The sequence below is a fragment of the Scardinius erythrophthalmus genome, assembly GCF_964197995.2.
Source record: "Scardinius erythrophthalmus genome assembly, chromosome: 17".
Classification (NCBI taxonomy): domain Eukaryota; kingdom Metazoa; phylum Chordata; class Actinopteri; order Cypriniformes; family Leuciscidae; genus Scardinius; species Scardinius erythrophthalmus.
In genome coordinates, this window is record NC_138237.1 from 19,769,246 (window position 1) to 19,790,874 (window position 21,629).

At 37.3% G+C, this 21,629-nt stretch overlaps 1 protein-coding gene across 1 annotated transcript in view; it reads right to left on the reverse strand.

The window, feature by feature from the left end:
• Positions 1–21,629, reverse strand: part of igsf9bb (immunoglobulin superfamily, member 9Bb) — a gene marked incomplete at both ends in the record, with an annotated part of 126,505 nt that overhangs the window by 80,986 nt on the left and 23,890 nt on the right. Inside the window, 2 exons of the mRNA XM_081390460.1 lie at positions 5,836–5,982; positions 11,520–11,711. Coding sequence (XP_081246586.1) covers positions 5,836–5,982; positions 11,520–11,711 — 339 coding nt within the window. The remainder of the gene's footprint in view (positions 1–5,835; positions 5,983–11,519; positions 11,712–21,629) is intronic.

Below are 21,629 nucleotides of genomic sequence, written 5' to 3' on the forward strand. Positions count from 1 at the left end.
TTAATTACTAACTTTTAGTTAACTAACTACACTGCCAAGAGCATGAAACATCAAAATTGATCCAGTAAACAATTTATTGATGTCCAATGTAAAATCTGGGTCTTGAAGCACAACTGCCATTCCATGTAAATCCTGCAGCAGTTGCTGGCGTCTGCTCTTAATTAGTGATATTATCAAAATTATAGCTTAAAAGTCAGCAAATCGATAAAATATTCTCTCACAGACATGCAACACATTTGTCAATGCAATGAGTGAACAGACTGGAATAAGGGCAGTAATTCATTAGTAAGAGTAGTGCACTATGGCATCACTCTTATCACTATGGCACCCAAGGGGCTGGCATGCTGTCAGCTTCATTTACACCCAATGAAAACACACCAAGGGCCATCCCTCAACTATTGAAAACTGAACAACCAGGCCTGTCTGTTTCCTGTAGCTAAAACCACACTTTCCATTCCCATTAACAAACCAACAAACATGCTGCAGGTCAACAGACTGTGACAATCAGAGCTGCAAATATCAGTTGTGCCAGTTCTAGAATTCTGTGCCTACCGTTGTGCTATCGTTTAAAAGTCTTCATCTCATGCCATGAAGCCATCTGCAATGTTTCTGAAGCATATGGCCTCGCATTGCAGAGTTTTCAGCTCCCACATGAGATTGTGAGGCCATCAGGACCACAGACAGCTCTCTGGTCCACAAGCATCAGCACCACGGACAGCTTCCTTACTCAACCCTGTAGTGACTCTACTACAGGGTCAATTTGACTCACAGACCTGATAAGGAGACAATGAGAATGGCAGCATAAGCAGCCGGATTGTTTGTCTCTGTGGCTTTATCTGGGTTCATGCCCTATCCGAAGAGGCTTCGTTCGCTTAACAAGCTTTATGGAAAAGAAGATTTGTAATGGCATTATCAAAATTGCAGTTCTGCACATATAAGCCGATTGATATGTAATGGTGCTTTTTTTTAAACTATAACTTCTACGCTGTGGATGAATTGACCAGCATGAAGAAGTACAAGCCTTTTATGTCACAAGTCTCTAAACCAACAATACACACTCTTATTTAAACACAATGATGTCTAGCAGGCAATTAGAACCTGTTTGAAATGACAATAACTTAATCTTTCCGGCTGAAAATAAGTGTCAGAATAATATCAGTATCCCTGTATCCTTTTGCTTAGCATTTCAGGAACCAGGTGAACACTGTGGATGCATTAAGTCACTTGAAACCCCCTTAAAAAATGCAATTAATGTAAATGTAAATATTAATCTGAATAAACTATTCTATCGATGATTAATATGGTTTGATAGCCTAACTTTAGATGGGTAATTTGACATGCTATATTCCAACTTTTTAAACTGCACTTTGCACATTTGTTTATAATTATTATGCATGCAGTTTTGAATGGCCTCATATTTATTGAGACAATATTTAATATAACATTTAAATATAACATTTAAAATTCAAAATAAATACAGTAAATAAATAGATAAAAACAGTCAGACCTATTAAAATGAAGTAGAAGTCAAAAAGTTATTTAAAAAAAAATGTGAACAACCTAAGAAATCTCAGACCATTTAGGAGTCTGTGGACTTTTTGGCTCAATTGTATACACAGTAAGTCATCTGTCAACAGCAATCATACAATGTCAAAGCATTAGAGCAGAAATGCAGTACAATTTTTGGACTGCCCGGAGACTAAGCAACAGACGTTCTCTCCTGATGCGGGTATTCCATTAAATCCCAGCAGGATTAGAGTTAGCTCACAGTCAATTTGGAATAGATTTAACCGCACTGCTCTCCTCTCTAACCCTGCCATAAGGATCTGAGTATTAAAACAGACAAGATGCTCTCGACAACCGAACAACGACTCTCACCTTGTAGCGAGGACGTGACCTAGCTTCTTATAGAATCTAGTTAACTGCATTACCAGTCACAACAGGGTGATTATTGAAATTCACACAGATAAATGGTGTGTCCTCCCTGTCTACATCACACCCCAGAAAATAAGATTAACAGCAGCTGTCAGTCAAACTGATGGGGGCGGGGACTGTACTAATTATGTCCAATCAAAACACACAGAGCCTGAGCATAAGAGCATGTGAGGGGTGTCAGTTCAGGGGAGACAAGCAGACACTAATCACAGAATATGCCTCATAAAAGATTCATTAAAATGTACTTGATGAATTTTTAAAAAAATCACCACATTAGAAACCACCTAGAACTTCCCAATCAACCGATACAGTAATAACTTGCTAAAAACTTAGTAACCACATAGCAGCATTCCACATGCACTGTAGTAGCATATTTTACAAAGGGAAGAATCATTTACTCATTGACTTCTGAAAATCTTAAAATAAAATCATTGTTAGTAACTAGATTTTTAGCCTCACACTAATTCGATTCTGGTGACGACACGGGCCGACATCAGAAATCAAACACTAATTGAGGTTTTAAATAACTTGAGAGTCATGTATATGGGGAAAAAGTGAAATAGTAAAACTGAACTTTAAGTTTGCTATTTGGATTTCAGTGGGACTTTTGTGCTTTCCCTCTCCAACTTTGCAAGAAATTTAATCTGAAATCCAAAGGATTAGTGATAACCAGCAGTGAAGTGTAAATCTGCTCAAAGATCACAGAAAAACCAGAGGATCTCCATTGGTGCTGGAGTTTTTTATTCTCCCCACACAGATTCAGCACTGCAGATGAGGAAAGGAAGTTATTTAAAGAGTCAGACCACCTACTCATATATATATTGCTTCAGGAGGCTTTTTGTGTGTGAATTATTGCTTTAAACACAAAGATGTATACTCCATTGTGTCGCTCCAACAATCACCTGCATGAATACTAAACCTCGCTGCATTGATGAACCATTACATCACTTCCTCTCCCCCTCCTTAGCACTTTTGACATGTGCCTCACACCTCAAACGACACAAGTGAGAGTGTGTGTGTGTGAGAGAGAGCAAAAATATCTCAGGAACTGTAAAACAACAGCTCTGAGGCACATAGCGACAGCAGCTAACATTGAGCTTTAATTTCTTCTTTCACTCACCACGCTAACCGCCCCTTAAACGGCCCCAAACACGCCAGCGCTCCACAAAATACCCTTCAGAAAGCACTTTATCGGCTGGCCCTATGCATATATTCATAGAAATATGCTAAAGCTTAATGCTTGTGGGTTTTTCTATCTTTGCACAAAAGCCTGCAGAAACACCTCTGAGAGAGTGGGAAATGTTAATGAGGGGTGAAGACCTGTCCATCACACAGATGAGACGCAAACATATTACAGTACACCCTAAAGTACAGTTTAGTCTCCGATTAAACTGTTTAAAAGAGTCCTCTTGAATATCTTTGTGCTTTTCCGAGCCCAGTGCAGAACTAGACATATCGGTTGTGGTCTCAACGAAGAAACACTGCTGATATTAGTGTGTTAGTCACACAGGGCCACAGGGCACATGGCCACACACACATCCACATGCGGCTGATAAACTGGCCTGTCAACACTCCAACTTGTGTGCTGAGCTGCTGGATTAAAGACTAGCCACAACACAAATGGATACACACATATACACAATGTCATGGAGCGAAATCAGCACCACCCTGACACTTGAGAGAGTCATAAAATAAAAAAATAAAACAAGATTCAAGTTCATCTCACAGACATGAGCAAGTTACAAAAAACTTCAATTCTACAATTTCAACACAGTCTGTAACTGCAGAGTTGCGTATTTGGAAGGGTGATCTGATCTTACAGCTGCTGTCTGTTGGAAGAGGTTGAGTGTAAATCACACAGCAATGAGCTAGAGATAATGTACTGTAACTGGTCTGGGGATTTGGGTGTCTGCTGCCTAGGCAACGCAACCGAGAAGGCACAGCGACATGATGCGCTCACAGGAAGACTGACACTGTCGTAACCAGGCACGATGCGGCAAGATTTTTTTGTCTGCAACAATGGCCAATCAGAGCAGTGCGTGGAAGGGTTTTCTCTGTTTGAGCGCTGTCACGCACTCGCAAACCTTGCCCACTTGGACACTTGCAACAAATGATCAAACCAACTGTCATTTATTTTAAAGAAAGATAGCAAAAACAAACTTCTCAAGCAAATCCAAATCATTATACAAAAAGAAACTTTATTTCATATATCTAATTAAAATGACTTTGGGACCAGTTAAAAGTATTTGAGTTATTATTCATGCATTAAATTGATCAAAAGTGACAGTAAAGACATTTATAATGTAAGAAAAAAAATCAATATCAAATAAATACTGTTTTTTGAACTTTCTATTCATCAAAGAACCCTGAAAATGTATCACAGCTTACCCCAAAATGTTAAGCAGCACAACTGCTTGAAACATTGATACTAACAAAAAATGTTTCTTAAAGGAGAACTCCGGTCAATTTTAACATTGAGCTCATTTTTTTGTAAATTTGGAGTGCTGTCAATACAGAGAACAACGACAAAAATCGGTGTTGCCTACACCGTGTTATCCTCTTTTTAAAATTTGCACCCTGTTGACTTCAATGGGGCAAGTTTTAAACCTGCTTTTAGCCTCTTAACATCCTTGATGTGTCATTACAAGTGCACAGCTAATGTGACTGATTCCTTCAGAGTGATCACGGGTGAATCTGACTGCAGTAGATGTGAAAGATATTAATAAAAATGATGTTATTTCAGCCAGCGCACATACCTGTATTTTCTTCCTGTTTTCGGTCGAAGCCCATAGTAATCGATTGTCGAGTTCACACGCATAGGTTTAGTACCTATGATCACGCGCGTGAACTCGACAATCGATTACTATGGACTTCGACCGAAAACAGGAAGAAAATACAGGTATGTGCGCTGGCTGAAATAACATCATTTTTATTCATATCTTTCACATCTACTGCAGTCAGATTCACCCGTGATCACTCTGAAGGAATCAGTCACATTAGCTGTGCACTTGTAATGACACATCAAGGATGTTAAGAGGCTAAAAGCAGGTTTAAAACTTGCCCCATTGAAGTCAACAGGGTGCAAATTTTAAAAAGAGGATAACACAGTGTAGGCAACACCGATTTTTGTCGTTGTTCTCTGTATTGACAGCACTCCAAATTTACAAAAAAAAATTAGCTCAATGTTAAAATTGACCGGAGTTCTCCTTTAGGCAGAAAATCAGCATATTAGAAGGATCATGTGACACTGAAGACTTGAATAATGATGCTGAAAATTCAGCTATACCATCACAGGAATAAATTACATTTGAAAATTTATTCAAAAAGAAAACCGTTATTCTAAATTGTAATAATATTTTACAATATTACTGTTTTTACTGTATTTTTGATCAAATAAATGCAGCCTTAGTGAGCATAAGAGACATTCAGAAACATTAAAAAAATCTTCCGGATCCCAAACTTGTGACCAATAGTGTACTTCAAAACAGCAACAACATCAAAAAAGCATAATTTGCTTGCATATGTCACTCGATTTAATATTTTGACATTTAGAAATTTAAGTATGGCTGACTGTAAGTGTCCAAAAGTGCCTAAATACTTTTGAAGGCCGTTTACACAAGGAATGGAATATTGGTTCAAAAAGTTTTGGTGTGGATGGGGCTATGCCACGAAACCAAACCAAACAGCCAACTGAACGGCAAAAAAAAAAAAAAAACGACTTTCAACTAGTTATAAAAGAAACTTGAATCACACTTTTTTAATCACAACACATTTGGTTTGGACACAATCGGACAACAAAGCTCTGGGTTCTCAACCTGACCTAGGCTCAACATCAGCCTAAAAACAAAACTAAACCCTAAGTGAAATGAGAAGAAAACTGATCTCAGGTCAGAGACTCACCGTTGACTGTGAGGTGCACCCAGCTGCCGTTGTGAAAGGTGTGATACTGTTGCTCCAGCATCAGGACCTTGCACTCATACCAGCCCTGGTCTTCCGAGCGAACCCTCTCAATGCGTAGAGATGACTTGCCATGCAGGCTGGCTCGACCTGAGGGGTTCAGAGGCACACAAAAGATGTGAGAGATGCTCTGATGCATGGGGTCCAAAACACCCATCTATAACAAAACATTACCGTTTCGTGTAGTCAGTTTGAGACAAAAAAAAATATAACTTAATTGCTATTCCAAATGGTATTTATAATATGAAGAGAAATATGCTTTTTAAAAATATTTTTATTTATTTATTTGTATTAAAAAAGTATTATTTGTATACTTTATACTGTAATATCTTTTAATTCACACCACTCTAAGTTTTTTTTGGTTTAATACATGAAAAAACAAAGAAGCCTACAGCCATTTACACATTTAATTCAAGTAAATTAAATCTAATTGTTTATCTTTACTCTCGCAATGATGTATACAGCCCGGGTCCACAACAGCATCACTCATGAGTGTTGTTTTGGCGACAGCAGTGTCAGGTCCAGAGGCCATGAAGGCTGAAGTGAGAGCCGAAGTGGCCCACAGTAATTTCCGAAACTCCCATGAGCAAATCGGGAAACACACATCTCTAACCACGCCAGACGTGGGCAAATCCTTTGTGACACTATGATATCGCTGGCTGGCTGTCTTCGAGGGTCAAGCAGAGAGGGGGATTTATGCCTTTTCCTCTATATTCTGGCAACAGTGCTGGACAGATGGTCGGAAACAATATCAGCACAGGCAGAGGGATTGCAAGATGGCAGCGTTAAAGGCTATTAAGGGCCTCAAAAAAATATTTCAATCAAAATGGCATTACCATGGCCAATACACAGTCTGAAAATAATCTGTTATAGTCCCACAGCGTACAAAATAAAAACACTATGTAAATAAGAAAAATAAAATCTGGCATGTGCATTAGTTGTACAATCTTAAAATGTTTTTTTTTGTGTTTGTGAAGCATGGCTTATATCTTTGTTGTTAGATTTTATTCTTGGTTTGAAATAATAATGAAGTAATGTAATGTAAACAAATCGTTTCAGATATTGCTGTCTTTCTCCATGTACAGTATATAGATAGCAGCACTATTAGCATGATTGGAAATAGTACACAATTGTGTCCAGTGATCTCATCTCTAACCAAACCAAGGTCGCACAAAAAAAAAAACTTCAAAAATATCTTACACACAGCAATTTCTGTAAGGCCCTGCAGATCAATAACACTGAAGGAGAACCAGAAGCGAAACGAGAGCGGTCAAATGCCTGGCCTACTTTTACAGCTGTAAGAGACTGTTGATGAGAGCAAGAGAAACAACGCTGGCACATGATGTAGGTTAAAGATAGTCCTCAGGAAGTGACAAAGTGGAGGTCAATACAGTACGGAAGTACATTTTCCCTCATTTTAGTTTACATTTTCTTTCTCTCGCCCTCATTAAGTTGAAGGTCTAGTTCAAACCTGTATGTGAAACACAATACATATACAGTACATATACATATACATATACATATACAGTATATACAGTATATATTTAGATATTTTTTTTTTCTTCTCTTTTTTCACGTTAAAGAGTTTTGAAGAATCAGACACATGCAGGTTTGTATGGAAGCTTGTTTCCGCCACTCAATAATAAATAAATAAATAATAATAATTGGGACTTTTTATCTCCCAATTCTGACTCTTTTTTTTCACAATTGCGATATATCAAGTCAGAATTGTGACTTTATTTCTCAGAATTGCGAGATATGAAGTCAGAATTGTGAGAAATAAAGTCGCAATTGGGAGTTATAAAGCTAGAATTGTGAGATATAAACTATTCTGAGGTAAAAAAAAAAAAAAAATCTGTCTTTTTTTCCCTTAGAATTGGACTTTATATCTCACAATTGTGAGTTTATATCTCACAATTCTGAGAAAAGATGTCAGAATTGCGAGATATAAACTCGCAATTATGTGTTATAAAGTCAGAATTGCGTGATATAAAGTCACAATTGCGAGAAAAAAAGTCAGAATTCTGACTTTATATCACGCAATTCTGACTTTATATCTTGCAATTCTGACTTTATAACACGCAAATGCGACTTTATTTCACGCAATTCTGACTTTATAACACGCAATTGCGACTTTATTTCACGCAATTCTGACTTTATATCTCGCAATTATGACTTTATAACACGCAATTGCGACTTTATTTCACGTAATTCTGACTTTATATCTCGCAATTCTGAGAAATAAAGTCACAATTGCGAGATGTAAACTCGCAATTGTGAGATAAAAAGTCGCAATTATCTTTTAAAATATTTTATTTTGTGGCGTAGGTTTGACTTTCACTGTATGGACAAAAAAAAACTTTTGTGTTCCATAGAAGATTAATACAGGTTTGGAATGACATGAGAGTGAGTACAAGAGTTTTATTATTGTCATTACAACTAAAACGGTTACATTTTTATTAATTTGTTAATTGAAATAAAGCTAAAATAAAATAAAATAAAAATACTAAAAGACAATTTTTAACCAAACAAAAAGACTAGGACCTAAACTAAAATTTTAATGAAAACTATGTAATACATAAATAATCAACTAAAATAATAATAAGCTCATTCTAAATATTATTAAATTAATAAATATTAATAGTATAGTATAGTATATTAATAGTATGTAAATAATACCAAAATATATTAAATTAATAGTACATAGTATATTAATAGTATATTAATAGTATATAAATAATACAAAAATAACACAAAAATGATGACAACATTTTCATTTTTGGGTGAACTATCCCTTTAGCATATCATGATGCATTACTCAAAAGGACAATAACACCAATGCAAGTAACAGAAAACTTTTTTTTTTTTTAAACTGCCGTAAAGCAGCTCACATGACTTCCAGCACTGCAGGCCTATTTTTTTTTTTTTTTTTTTTTTTTGCAGTTCCTGAATAAACGAGACTAAAACTTTTAAAGAATTGCTATTTAATCTGTATTTAGCATTAATGAATAATACAGTGACTCTCAGATATGTGGCCTCTTTATCATCTCTCAATCCCATGCTTAGACAAAGGCCCATTACATGGGATTCATATGGAGTCATTTGGTGACAAGCAGGCTTTTTGTGGTGGATATCGGATATCTATGCCTGAGCTATGCTGGATGCACACCAGTTACCATTACAGCTGGGAGAGTTGTGCCCGGGTCTCATGCATTAAGACACAGAGCTACTGTGGATGTGCTGAGTTGAGTCATTAGTCTGGAGGATGCGGTGCCCACTATGAGGCCAGAGATCAGAGGAAATATGCTGCTGAATAAGACCACATGTGAAACCTCATTTATATACAGGTCACAGAAGCACACAGGCCATATACTATTACTGTATGCCACAATTATGGATCCTGCTCAATGGAACATTGAGAAAAGATGCAATAAAATAAAAAACAATTTCATTTAAATTTTAAATCGTTTTTGGATGAAGCCTTTGTCTTGATAGTAGCACACAGTATTTATTTACTGTGCACATGACCAGATTTTTTTTATATTTTATATTGCTGTGTTTTTTTTTGTTTATTTCATTGCTTGTTTGATTGTTTGTCTCTCTGTTGTAATAAAAAATAAATCATACAAAAATGTCATTTAATTTACCATTCATAATTAAATTAATTATACAAATTATACAATTTATCATTCATATATATATATATATATATATATATATATATCTTTATTTTTTAAAGATTAACTGAGTGAATGTTAGATGATAGCAAAGATAATCCAAATGTAAAAGTAGGGGAAAATAGATGCTTTATTAACCAAGATTGGGGATTGAGTCAAAAACTTCAAATAAGGTTTAAAATCACACACATCCCAGGGTTCCAGCACCAGCAGAGCAACAGCCAATGAGATTTTTTTTTTATCTTAATCTGTTTAGAAAAAATGCTGCACAATGTGTTAAAAATCACTGCTGGAAATTCAACTGAGGATTCAGGATGAGAAAAAGTAAAAAAAAAAATCCCATCTCATTACCGTTCACCGTGAGTGAGAGACATTAAAATTGCATATCCTGCCCCAAGCCACGTCTGATAAACTATCACAGTTTCTTTGCTTTTATAAATCTGACATGCTCTTAAATTATGCCCTTTCTGTTTCAACTTCTTATCAATGATGTAATTTTCAATCTCAATTAGGAAAAAAAAGATCCTATTTGATCTGCCTCACTCTACCCCAACCCAAGCACAAAACCTTTTATCTGTTCGGCTGATGCTTTGCTCTAGAGATCAGCACCTCTTCCACCTGTCCAATGATCTGGACCGCCAGATCCATTGGAGCAAAAGATAAGAGCTTTCTTCAAACCAGCCCGTATGTCTCGATTCATAATCTGTTGACACGGCTGGCTCTTGCCCTGTGATAAAGCTTTCAGCCCCTATGAATGAGATTAAATAATGTTCTGAGGTCTGGACTGGGCTGATTTCAGAGCCAACAGTGAGTGTCTCCATTTCAGTGGGTCAAACATATGGCTGAACGACCTGCTGCGATACCCTGTATATGAAAAAAATGTATCATTTACTGGCAGATTATGACCAAATTAAAACTTGTCAAAATTAAATTGTGCCTGACTTATATGGACCTGTTTATTACATCCAACCTTATACAATTGAATTAAAAAAGTTAAAATGGTTGGCAAAAAAGCAGGGTATCTTTTGTCATAGTAACAGTGATAGTAGTTAATAGAATTGGGCATTCACCAAACACTGTGTCTGGTGGGTGATAAATTAAATTTCCCAGTCTGTACTGTATCCAACTAACAGATCCAACCAAGTAATGTTCAGTCGAAATGACTGAATGCAATACAAATCGCTCTTGTACCTCCTGTGGCTTGTAGAGGTGTAATTTCATTGTCTTAATTTAGCATAATTCAAAAACTGAGACCTAAGAGCCAAATTAATCAATATCGACCTAGTTTTTTTAGTTAAATTTTTTTATATATATATATATATATATATTTTTTTTTTTTTTTTTTTTTTTTTCAGCATTTGATTTCAAATGGGTACATCCCTACCTGCAATATCAGCAAATCATTATAAAGAGATTTAGATGAGGAAAGGCAACCTTCCATCTTTAAAACAGGATTCACATAAGGGGAATTTTGGGAGAATCACAGTTGTTGTGATGACACAGTCCGTGCATTGTTCGAATATATTAATGGAGATGGTTTTATCTGATGAAGACTGCAGATAATGATCTCAAATCAAACAGGCAATTACTGTTGACTAATTTCATGTGACAAATCAGAGCCACATGAGAAAAAAACAAGAAGTTTAGAAGTGTAATAATTGGAAAGGAAGACATTTCAACAGTATTTATCTCAAAAACAAGACCAAATTGTTTTAATGCATTTTAATGCATTTCAGTGCATGAAATATAAATGGCACTATCAATGCAAAACACTGTCTAATAGAAAGAGAATGTCTGAAACTCAAGTAAAATGTGTGAATTTCCTTTCTAAAATGCAATAATCATAAAATGAATTAATTAAAAGCTTTATTAGTTATAACAAATGATAAAGCAATGGCTATATTTGTGTGAATGATGTTTTGCAGTGAGACAGAAGTAATCAGGGCTCACCGGCGTACTCGGGGTCCACATGGGGAGGGTAGAAGCGGAAGTTGATGAAGAAGGGGATGGGAACTCCAAACTTGAACCATTCCACCACGTAGGGCTGGCCGTTGAGTGGGTGGGCCACGTCACATCCCAGAATCACGGTCTCCCCAGCGCGGGCCGTCACAAACTGGGGCTCCTCTCTGACTCCGTGGGCACCTGTGAGAACATATGGACTTTGATGAGCAATCACACACAGGATTGTACCAACCACACACTGAAACTGCTCTGGTGAGCAATGATTCACATAACAGCTGAAATTAGATTTTGGTTAGTAGATCAACCATGGATCAGCAAGTCTGCAGGCTATGTGCTGAAGTTCAATTCAGCATATATTAGCCTTATCCAGAAATCAATTTTGTCTCTCCGGAAACTGGAAACTATTTTACTAATCAATATACACACTCATTCTCTCTCTATTTACTAAGACAAAAACTACAAAAAACTACAAAAAATGGCAATATGAGATTGTCAATATGAGAAGTCAACAAGTTTTTGTAGGATTTGAAAAATGTAAAAACAACTTAGGACAAAAAATAAGAAATATTTAAGATTCTGCATTATTTCTGGTCACTAATCAAATAATCGTATTTCTGACACTGATCTATTGAACTGTTTTGTACAATGGTCAGTTGTTGTTTTCGTTGAAGCATAAGGTGCACTTTGTATCATTCTAAAATTATGCTGGATAACATAATCATTAGACTTAAAAATGTAAATGTACAACAGTTAAAATCTACTCAACATTGGCAAGTCATGAAAGGTTTGTCTTGCTAGAGAGAGAACTTGTTTCCACGCAACAACAAACACAGCGAGAACACAATGTCCGATTCAAGTGACTCGGCTCTTATTAATAAGTCAGTCAAAAAGGTTTAAAATACAGTGTTGAAGTGGTTTGTGAGTTAGAAGTCTGAATCAGATTCACTCAGTCAGTGAATCATTCAGAGGCGTTTCTGAGTTCACAACTGACTTCCTGACTGTCATTACGGTTAAGTCCAAAACAAAAAGAATAGGGAACCTGTAAACTGGGATGTGAACCAGGTTATTGGCTGACTGGTTGTTCATATGACAGAATGTAATTAAAGATATATATTCACAACAATATTTCAAGTTTTTACAAAATATATTAATAACAATATTTGATAAATATTTCTTTATTTTTTAAATGCTTCTGAGCAATCATCAGCAAATCTGTAATTTTAATTTTAATGTTTCACTTTACAGTATGTCTGGAACCCTAAATCAGAAAAGCATGCAAACAGAATCATTTTCACTAGAGGTCTCAGATTTTTTAACTCTATCCTGCCTACCTGAAGAGCTGAATATTTTTTTTTCAACAACAGTGAAATGTCTAAATGAGTGAGTTTAATTAAATCACAATTTTCTAGAAAGCAATTAAAGTAATGAAACTGTATCGGACAGACGTAGTGAAACTGCAATCAACCTTTGATACAGTAACCGTGTCATTCAAGCTAATCTTGCCCGCAGCAAATTAATAGGTAATCAAATATGATTAATCAGATATAGATGCCTAGATGAAAAACTTGCATTAGACAGGATAAAACATCAAGCCTTCCTCTCCTCAGGATCAAAACTGACCTTGACTTAAGGTCACGGTGGCCAATGAAAAACTTGTATAATCAACGTATGTAAGAGTGTGAGAGCTTCCTTAAGAGGTGCCTAACATGACAGATAAAACAGTATGGCTTAATCAAAGCCCAGGTGGACTAAGACTGATTTATTCAATATGTAATTTCCTTTGTGAGGCACATCACACATAAAAAGCTGGGGAATCAGATGACTTAATCACGACTGTGATTAGATATTCTCAGCTGCTGCTTTCCCTCCTCCTCTCTAGCCCCGTAATGATGTGATGATGAGAGCCGGAGTGCCGCCAGCGCGTCCCTGTGCGTATACCCAAGACTCCCGCTGCACCCACTACCCACTGCAGCAGCGCCTGCTGATTGGCTGCTGGTGACATCACCGGTGAGCAAAACAAGCCTTGGAAGGTATGACTTCACTGTTTGCACGGCTGAGAGCAACAAGCGGTTAACAAGCTGCTCTCTCTACTCTCCCCTCCAGATTTACTCCCGTTTACAATGAAAGACACAGGGGATTGAGCCAGTCAATCCACTTGAGCCCTGAGAGAAAGATGATGTGCATTTACAACAGAGAGGACTCAAACATTCGCTGTCGTAAAAATCCAAGCATCATTTGTTTTTCTTTTGGTAGAAGACAGAAGCATGTGCCCTTTTAAAAATAAATAAATACAAATTATAATAGTGATTAAGTTGCCTTAATTTGCATTAAAGGAGAACTCCGGTCAATTTTAACATTGAGATCATTTTTTTGTACATTTGGAGTGCTGTCAATACAGAGAACAACGACAAAAATCGGTGTTGCCTACACCGAGTTATTCTATTTTAAAAATTTGCACCCTGTTGACTTCAATGGGGCAAGTACTAAACCTGCTTTTAGCCTCTTAACATCCTTGATGTGTCATTACAAGTGCACAGAAAATGTGAGTGATTCCTTCAGAGTGAACACGAGTGAATCTGACTGCAGTAGATGTGAAAGATATGTATAAAAAGTTATTTAAGCCAGCGCAAATACCTGTGTTTACATCCTGTTTTTCGGTTGAAGTCCAAAGTAGTCGATTGCCGAGTTCACACGCATAGGTTTAGTTACCTATGATCACGCGCGTGAACTCGGCAATCGACTACTTTGGACTTCAACCGAAAACAGGATGTAAACACAGGTATTTGCGCTGGCTTAAATAACATCATTTTATACATATCTTTTACATCTACTGCAGTCAGATTCACTCGTGTTCACTCAGAAGGAATCACTCACATTTTCTGTGCACTTGTAATGACACATCAAGGATGTTAAGAGGCTAAAAGCAGGTTTAGTACTTGCCCCATTGAAGTCAACAGGGTGCAAATTTTTAAAATAGAATAACTCGGTGTAGGCAACACCGATTTTTGTCGTTGTTCTCTGTATTGACAGCACTCCAAATGTACAAAAAAATGATCTCAATGTTAAAATTGACCGGAGTTCTCCTTTAATGCAAATTAAGGCAACTTAATCACTATTATAATTTGTATTTATTTATTTTTAAAAGGGCACATGCTTCTGTCTTCTACCAAAAGAAAAACAAATGATGCTTGGATTTTTACGACAGCGAATGTTTGAGTCCGATTTTTGTCGTTGTTCTCTGTATTGACAGCACTCCAAATGTACAAAAAAATTAGCTCAATGTTAAAATTGACCGGAGTTCTCCTTTAATATTTATTCATTATCAAAGCACTATTTTCTGGTATTTTTTTTCTTCCTTTGGTCATGTAAAATTAAAATAATACTGCTCATAAATAAATAAATAACAATAATGTTGATCAATTAAAAAATATATATATCTTTGGTAATTAAGCTACCCAATTACTTACCTATACATTTACATTTATTAATTTAGCCTTTAGTTGTTATCAAAAGCAACTTACATAATGTAGTCAAAGTCAAGTCACCTTTATTTACAAAACGCTTTATACAAGACAGATTGTTTCAAAGTAGCTATGGTGATAAACATCAGGATAATAATGATCAATGATGCAAACAGAATTCAATTCTACTGTAAAGCAGCTAGTAAATAGATAATAAAGATAATAGCGTCATTATTCAGGTGAAGTCAGTTTAGTGTTGTTGATTCAGTTCAGTTCAATATCTGTATGAAGTTTATCAATTAGGAAATGAGTTAAATTCAGCTATAAGCAGATCTACAGAAGACAATATTGTGGATATTCTGTACTACAAGCTATTTTCTATTACAAGTGTGAGGTTGTTGTTATTATTATGATTATTATGATTATTATTGGGATACTACTACTTTGGCCATGTGTTATTTGGCTTCAGATACCAAGTGAGCCAAGACTGCCACAGGTATAACCTAAAAGAATAAATACATTTTAAAAAATCCAATCAATAAAGGCAGATAATGCCCTTGGTAGAAGATGAACTGGTTTTCAGTGTTTTGCAAAGATACATCCATCTTAGCATAAGATTTGCATGAATATACTGATGAAAGCATCAATATATTAGGCATACATTAACGATCTAACAGCATATCATGATATTCACAGATCTTGCTCAACATTATAAATGTAAGGGAAGGCTGGAGGCACCATACTTCCTTTGAAAATCCCACTTAGGAAAGTAGGTCAAAGTAACCTGTAAGTGCTCTGAGATTGTGAAGGATTTGATTCAGGACAGTGTGCTTCCACTAAAAACACTGAATCAAAACCCAAGGGTCATAATAATACCAATTACTTCCACCAGAATCAATATGGCAGGACAAATGAGCAATCTTAATTAAAGAAAATATATATATACAGGAAATTATACAGTAAGTCTTTATCATCATTGTGCCAATTCTAAAAATACACAAAATAAAGGCTATTTGCTATAAAAAATGTTCTGCCTGAACTTTCATGAAAGTTCTTTCATGAAATACATGAAAGAAATTGGGCCAGTAAGACACAAATCTTTAAACTAAGACGTATCACCTGTTCAATCTTATTAATACATTTTTAAAACATTGTTTTAAAAGTTTGTTTTGCGCAAGAAAATGAATCAATCATCTGTCAAATATCTGACTATTTCAGAGTCAATCTAGTCTGATTGTGGCATAACTTTAATGAGTGATGAGAATTTCTAATTTGCAGTGCAAAAAAGCACAGCAAATAAACAGGATGGATCCTGACTGTGCAATTACCGCTGGAAGAGCCCACTGTCTGAAAGAAAAACCAGACAAAAAGCCAAAAAGAAAAGACACTTTGTTTATGTCTTGGGAAGAAAAGAAAAGAAAAGAAAGTGTAAAGACTGCAAATGGGCAAATACAAGGAAAAATAATAAAGAGCTCAGCTGTACAGCGTAAATTAAATAACATTACCTCCTCTTGGCAAACAATAGACTGCAGCTTCCCCATTCATCTGCATTACACGATTCTGGCAAGGCTGATAAAAAACAAAATATTATGGTGACTTTGAAAACTAATGACACTCTAATGGAAAGGAAGGACTTGACCTAGTTCAGCTGGATCACATCAACCCTGCAATGGATCACTCACACGAAACCCTCAGAGGTTCAGGTTCTCTCTGTTTTCAAACAGCCCAAGGTGAGGCCTGATCAGCTCATGCAGAGCTGCTTTCTCTGGGAGCATAGTCATCTTCGAGTGTAACTAAATGAGCTAATAGACATTGGCGTGCGAGATTTGCATAGTGTACCCCGCCCCGCAGCATGGGTATACACATGGAAGCCCATGCGATCGCACTTCAGGATTTTGCCCTCGGCTGCTCAGCGGTGGTACAGCAACTATGGCAGCGGGACGTAACATCTCCGTTTCCTCCTTCAGGCAACGCGGGTTACATAAGTAACCTAGACGTTACGTCAGAACGGTAACTGATGAATTGGGAGCCCTACCAAAGTGCCACTGTTGCTGCCCCTTCCAGCGCTCCATGTAAGCCACCTGATCCCCCGCACCTGCTGGGGCGGAAGATAGGACAGGGATTTACGCAGAGAAGGTCGATCACTGCTGTTCCTTCTGACCCACTCAATGAAACTATTGGATAACACTGGGAAAGTGTGCCTTTTCCAAGTGGAAAGGAACACTACGGAGGCCACATCCTGCCCATAGGGAAGTATCATGAGGAAATGACGCATATGGACTGGCAATTACGGCAGTCCTACATATGGAAGGTCTCTGGGGTAGATCCAGCCTGGTTGAGGGTGGATATCAATACTGGCAGAGACGGCAGAGTGGGCTCTGCCAAGGGAAAGACACAGAAAGACATACTGTGGAAGAATAAACATATGGGATTGGCGTAGGAATCACAACATATGGGCACCTAGCCTAGCACAGGTTCCACCACTGCATATGAGTGTTAGGCCTGGTGTAAGATGTCTCCGTCACGTCAACTGCCGAGGGTGCTGGAGGTACTCCAACAGGGTTCGCCAGCTGGGGTACTCACCTGAGGAGCAATATAAGCACATGCATGCAGTCCTTTGGGAGGGGAATGGCACGGCAAGCGAGGCACTAAGCAGATCCTCAGTGTTCACATGCTACTCGGAGCGAGTACACTGGAGGACACTGGTTCTACATGGAGGTTGTAAAATCTCCAACCCGCAGCTCTACGTATGTCTGCCAGCGAGGCGCCATGCGGCAACGCCCAGGAGAAGGTAACAATCCTAGTAGAGAATCCACGGCTTGCCTTGTGTCTAGTATGCCACAACGATGGCATCCACTATCCATTGGGCCAACCTCTGCTTAGAGACACCCTTTCCCCTTCTGCTGGCCTCCATAACAGACAAAGAGCTGGTCTGAAGTTCTAAAGCTCTGCGTTTGGTCCATGTACAGGCGCAAAGTGCGGACGGGACAGAGCAAAGCTAGGGCTGTGTCTGCCTCCTCCAGGGGCAGTGCTTGCAGGTTCACCACCTGGTCTCTAAAAGGAGTGGTGGAAACCTTGGACTTGATCCAGGCCGGGATCTCAGGATCACGTGAGAGTTGGCCGGTCTGAATTCCAGGCACGATTCATCGACTAAAAACACCTGCAGGTCCCCTACCTTCTTGACTGAAGCCAGCGCAGTCAGGAGCACTGTCTTAAGAAACAGGATTTTAAGCTCTACTGACTGCAGCGGTTCAAAGGGTGCTCTCCACAGGGCCTCTAAGACCAGGGAGAGATCCCACGAGGGTATGAAGTGAGGGTGAGGAGTAATTAGCCTTCTCGCGCCCCTCAGGGACCTTATGATCAGGTTGTGCTTTCCCACAGACTTACCTTCTACCACATCGTGATGTGCTGCAATAGCGGCAACATACACATTCAGGGTGGAGGGGTCATTCCAATGCTTCCTGCAGGAAGGAAAGTACAGCTCTAATTGGGCACTACCGGGGTTCTTCTTGGTGAGAAGAGCTCAATTTGATGAACGAGCGATCATGACTGTCAGACCAAGCCAGGTACCGACCACATCCAGAAACACACGGGTGGAATGTCATCTTGAAAAGACTCAATATTACACCCGTGTTAACTCTTTTAGGAATAGCTATTTAAGTGCTGAAGTGCACAGGGGACATGGCTGCAGCACAGCTTACAGGGATGTAGTGCAGTCTGCAGTGTACAGCAAAATGCTCTTTTGCTGTATGAACAGCAGTATCTCATTGAAGATCACAACCACAGCAGTAGTGCCGTCACAACAACACTGGAACAGAACTTCTCCCGTACACACTCAAACAGAGATTGCAGTTCTTTGCAGTAACACACAGGCTCGGCTCCGAAGCGAAATTCTGAAGTGCGATCGCACACGCTTCCGTATTTATACCCGCCTTGCTGGGTATAGCCTAATCTCTGCAAATCTCGCTCGCTGCAAATCTCACACGCCAATGTCCATTGGCTCGTTTAGTTACACTGGAAGATAATTGGGATCCCTGGCGAGATCCCAATTTGTCAGTAACCGTTCTGACGTAACGTCGAACGTGACTGACTGAAAGGGAACTGAAATTACTTCTCCTTTATGACCATTTACTGTAACTATATTTATTGACAAGAGACTAAGTACACATACAATAAATGCTATGGGGAGACCCACACCACACAGAATCGGCACATATTGACATTGTCATATATGTCATGTTATTGTGAAGGAAAATCTGTTAAATTCTGCAACTGATAGTTTACCCAAAATGTATCATTCTGAATCATTCTATATGAATCATTCTTTCAGCATAAAAATTATAATTGAAAAATTAATTTGGACTGTTTCTAACATTAAGCTATTAAATGACTTCAGCTTGAGGTCAGTAAGTTTTATTATATATATATATATATATATATATATATATATATATATATATATATATATATATATATATATATATATATATATATATATATATATAGCAAGTAGGCATTACATTTATCAAATAATGACAGTAAAGTCATTTATAAAAAAATTGTATTTCTGTTCAATTATGTTTTAAATGTTCTATTAAATAACTGTCTATTCATCAAAATATCCTGAAAAAAAACATCACAGTTTCCATAAAAATATTAAGCAGCACAACTGTTTTCAACATTGATAATACTCAGAAATGTTTCTTGAGCACCAAATCAGCATATTAGAATGATTTCTGAAGGATCATGTGACACTGAAGACTGGAGTAATGATACTGAAAGTATAGCTTTGCCATCACAGGAATACATTTTAAAATATTAAAAAGATCAGCCTTGTGACTTAAGTGTAAATAAAAATTCAAAAAAAATCTTACTGAATGCAACATTCTGATTGGCAGTATATCTCAAAGCATTATCAATTTACCTAAACATTTTTAAAAAATTGCCCCCAAAATGCAGTTAAAATAAAGAAAAGAAAAAAACCTGCAAGGTGCATGGGAAATTTCACATGAATTCTGTGGACACCTACTTTTTTCATCAGTGTTCTGTTGTTGCAGAATATATGTGGGCCCAGTAAGGGGGAATAGTCAGCTAGGGCCCCTACACAACTACATGTATACAGTGCTATGCATAAGTTTAGACACCCATACTAAAGTTGACTAGAAAGAGGAATAAAAAAATCATCTTTTGGAAACTGAACTTAATGCCTTAATTTAAAAAATTAGGAAAAATCCAACCTTTAAGGACACCAATTTTATTTGTGAATGAATAATGTATCGTAAATAAATAAATATTCTTCCTTAAAATACAGGGTGCATAAGTTTGGACACCCCTATGTTAAATTCCCATAGAGGCAGGCAAATTTTTATTTTTAAAGGCCAGTTACTTCATGGATCCAGGATACTATGCATCCTGATAAAGTTCCCTTGGCCTTTGGAGTTAAAATAGCCCCACATCATCACATAGCCTTCACCATACCTAGAGATTGGCTTGGAGTACTTTCCATAAGATCATCTCTCAATGCAAATCAAACTAGCTATTAGGCTAACTGGAATAAAACCATGCCAATCTAAGGAAGAACATTTATTTATTTATGACATTATTCATTCACAAAGAAAATTGGTGTCCTTAAAGGTTGTATTTTTCCTATTTTTTTTTAATTAAGGCATTAAGTTCAATTTCCAAAAGATGATTTTTTTATTCCTCTTTTTAGTCAACTTTAGCATGGGTGTCTAAACTTATGCATAGCACTGTATATGAGGGGCGACAGTATATGCCTCCATAAAAGATGACCACACCACCACAATTTCCAATCCAGTTCACCCTGAATTACTTATCAATGTTCCTATGAACTTGTAAAAAACACCTCTGAGCAGTTAGCTTTGCGATGGATGAAACTACTTCTGCCTGCATCTATAAATACCTATAAATTACTCCTAAGTAATGGCCGCAGAGTAAGATGTTAGAGTGGATGGACCTCTATTTGCAAAGAAGGAACTGGGGGCAGTGCATAACTTTGAGGCTTCAACCGGTCGCATCATGTGAGCAGAATCCTTAATGAACGTGCTGATTGCTCCTCGGTAACCTGCCTCAGCTACTCACCCACATTTCAAGGTGGATATCACATCTGACAGCTGCTAAAATAATTTGACATGATTGATTGGTACTTAATATTATCATTTACTAAGTTAATATCACAGATTTACATCACACACACTTTTGATGGCATATTACACGTTATAGTATATTATAAAATCATGATTATAATATTAATGAGCCATACTTATAAGATTTATGAAACCTGAAGCTTAAAATGATTTTCATGTTTGTTCATGGATGTCTGTCTGTATTATCATGTGTTCACCAACTAGAAACAAAGTCAATGTTTATGCATGCAAAAGTTATTAATTTCGTGTAGTGTCAAAGTCTACAAAGGTTGACTGGGGTCATTTTGGGTTAAAATATGTCAGGAGACATATACCTGGTAGTTACTTATCTTAAAAACATACAACTTCACATATCTTTCTAACGTGAGAAACGTCAGGTGTGTTATTATGCAAATGTTAGACCAATCTGGCCTCCAGGTTTAAAAGAGTGCTATAGATGTGGGTCCCAAACCAAGCTTCTTGCCCCCTGC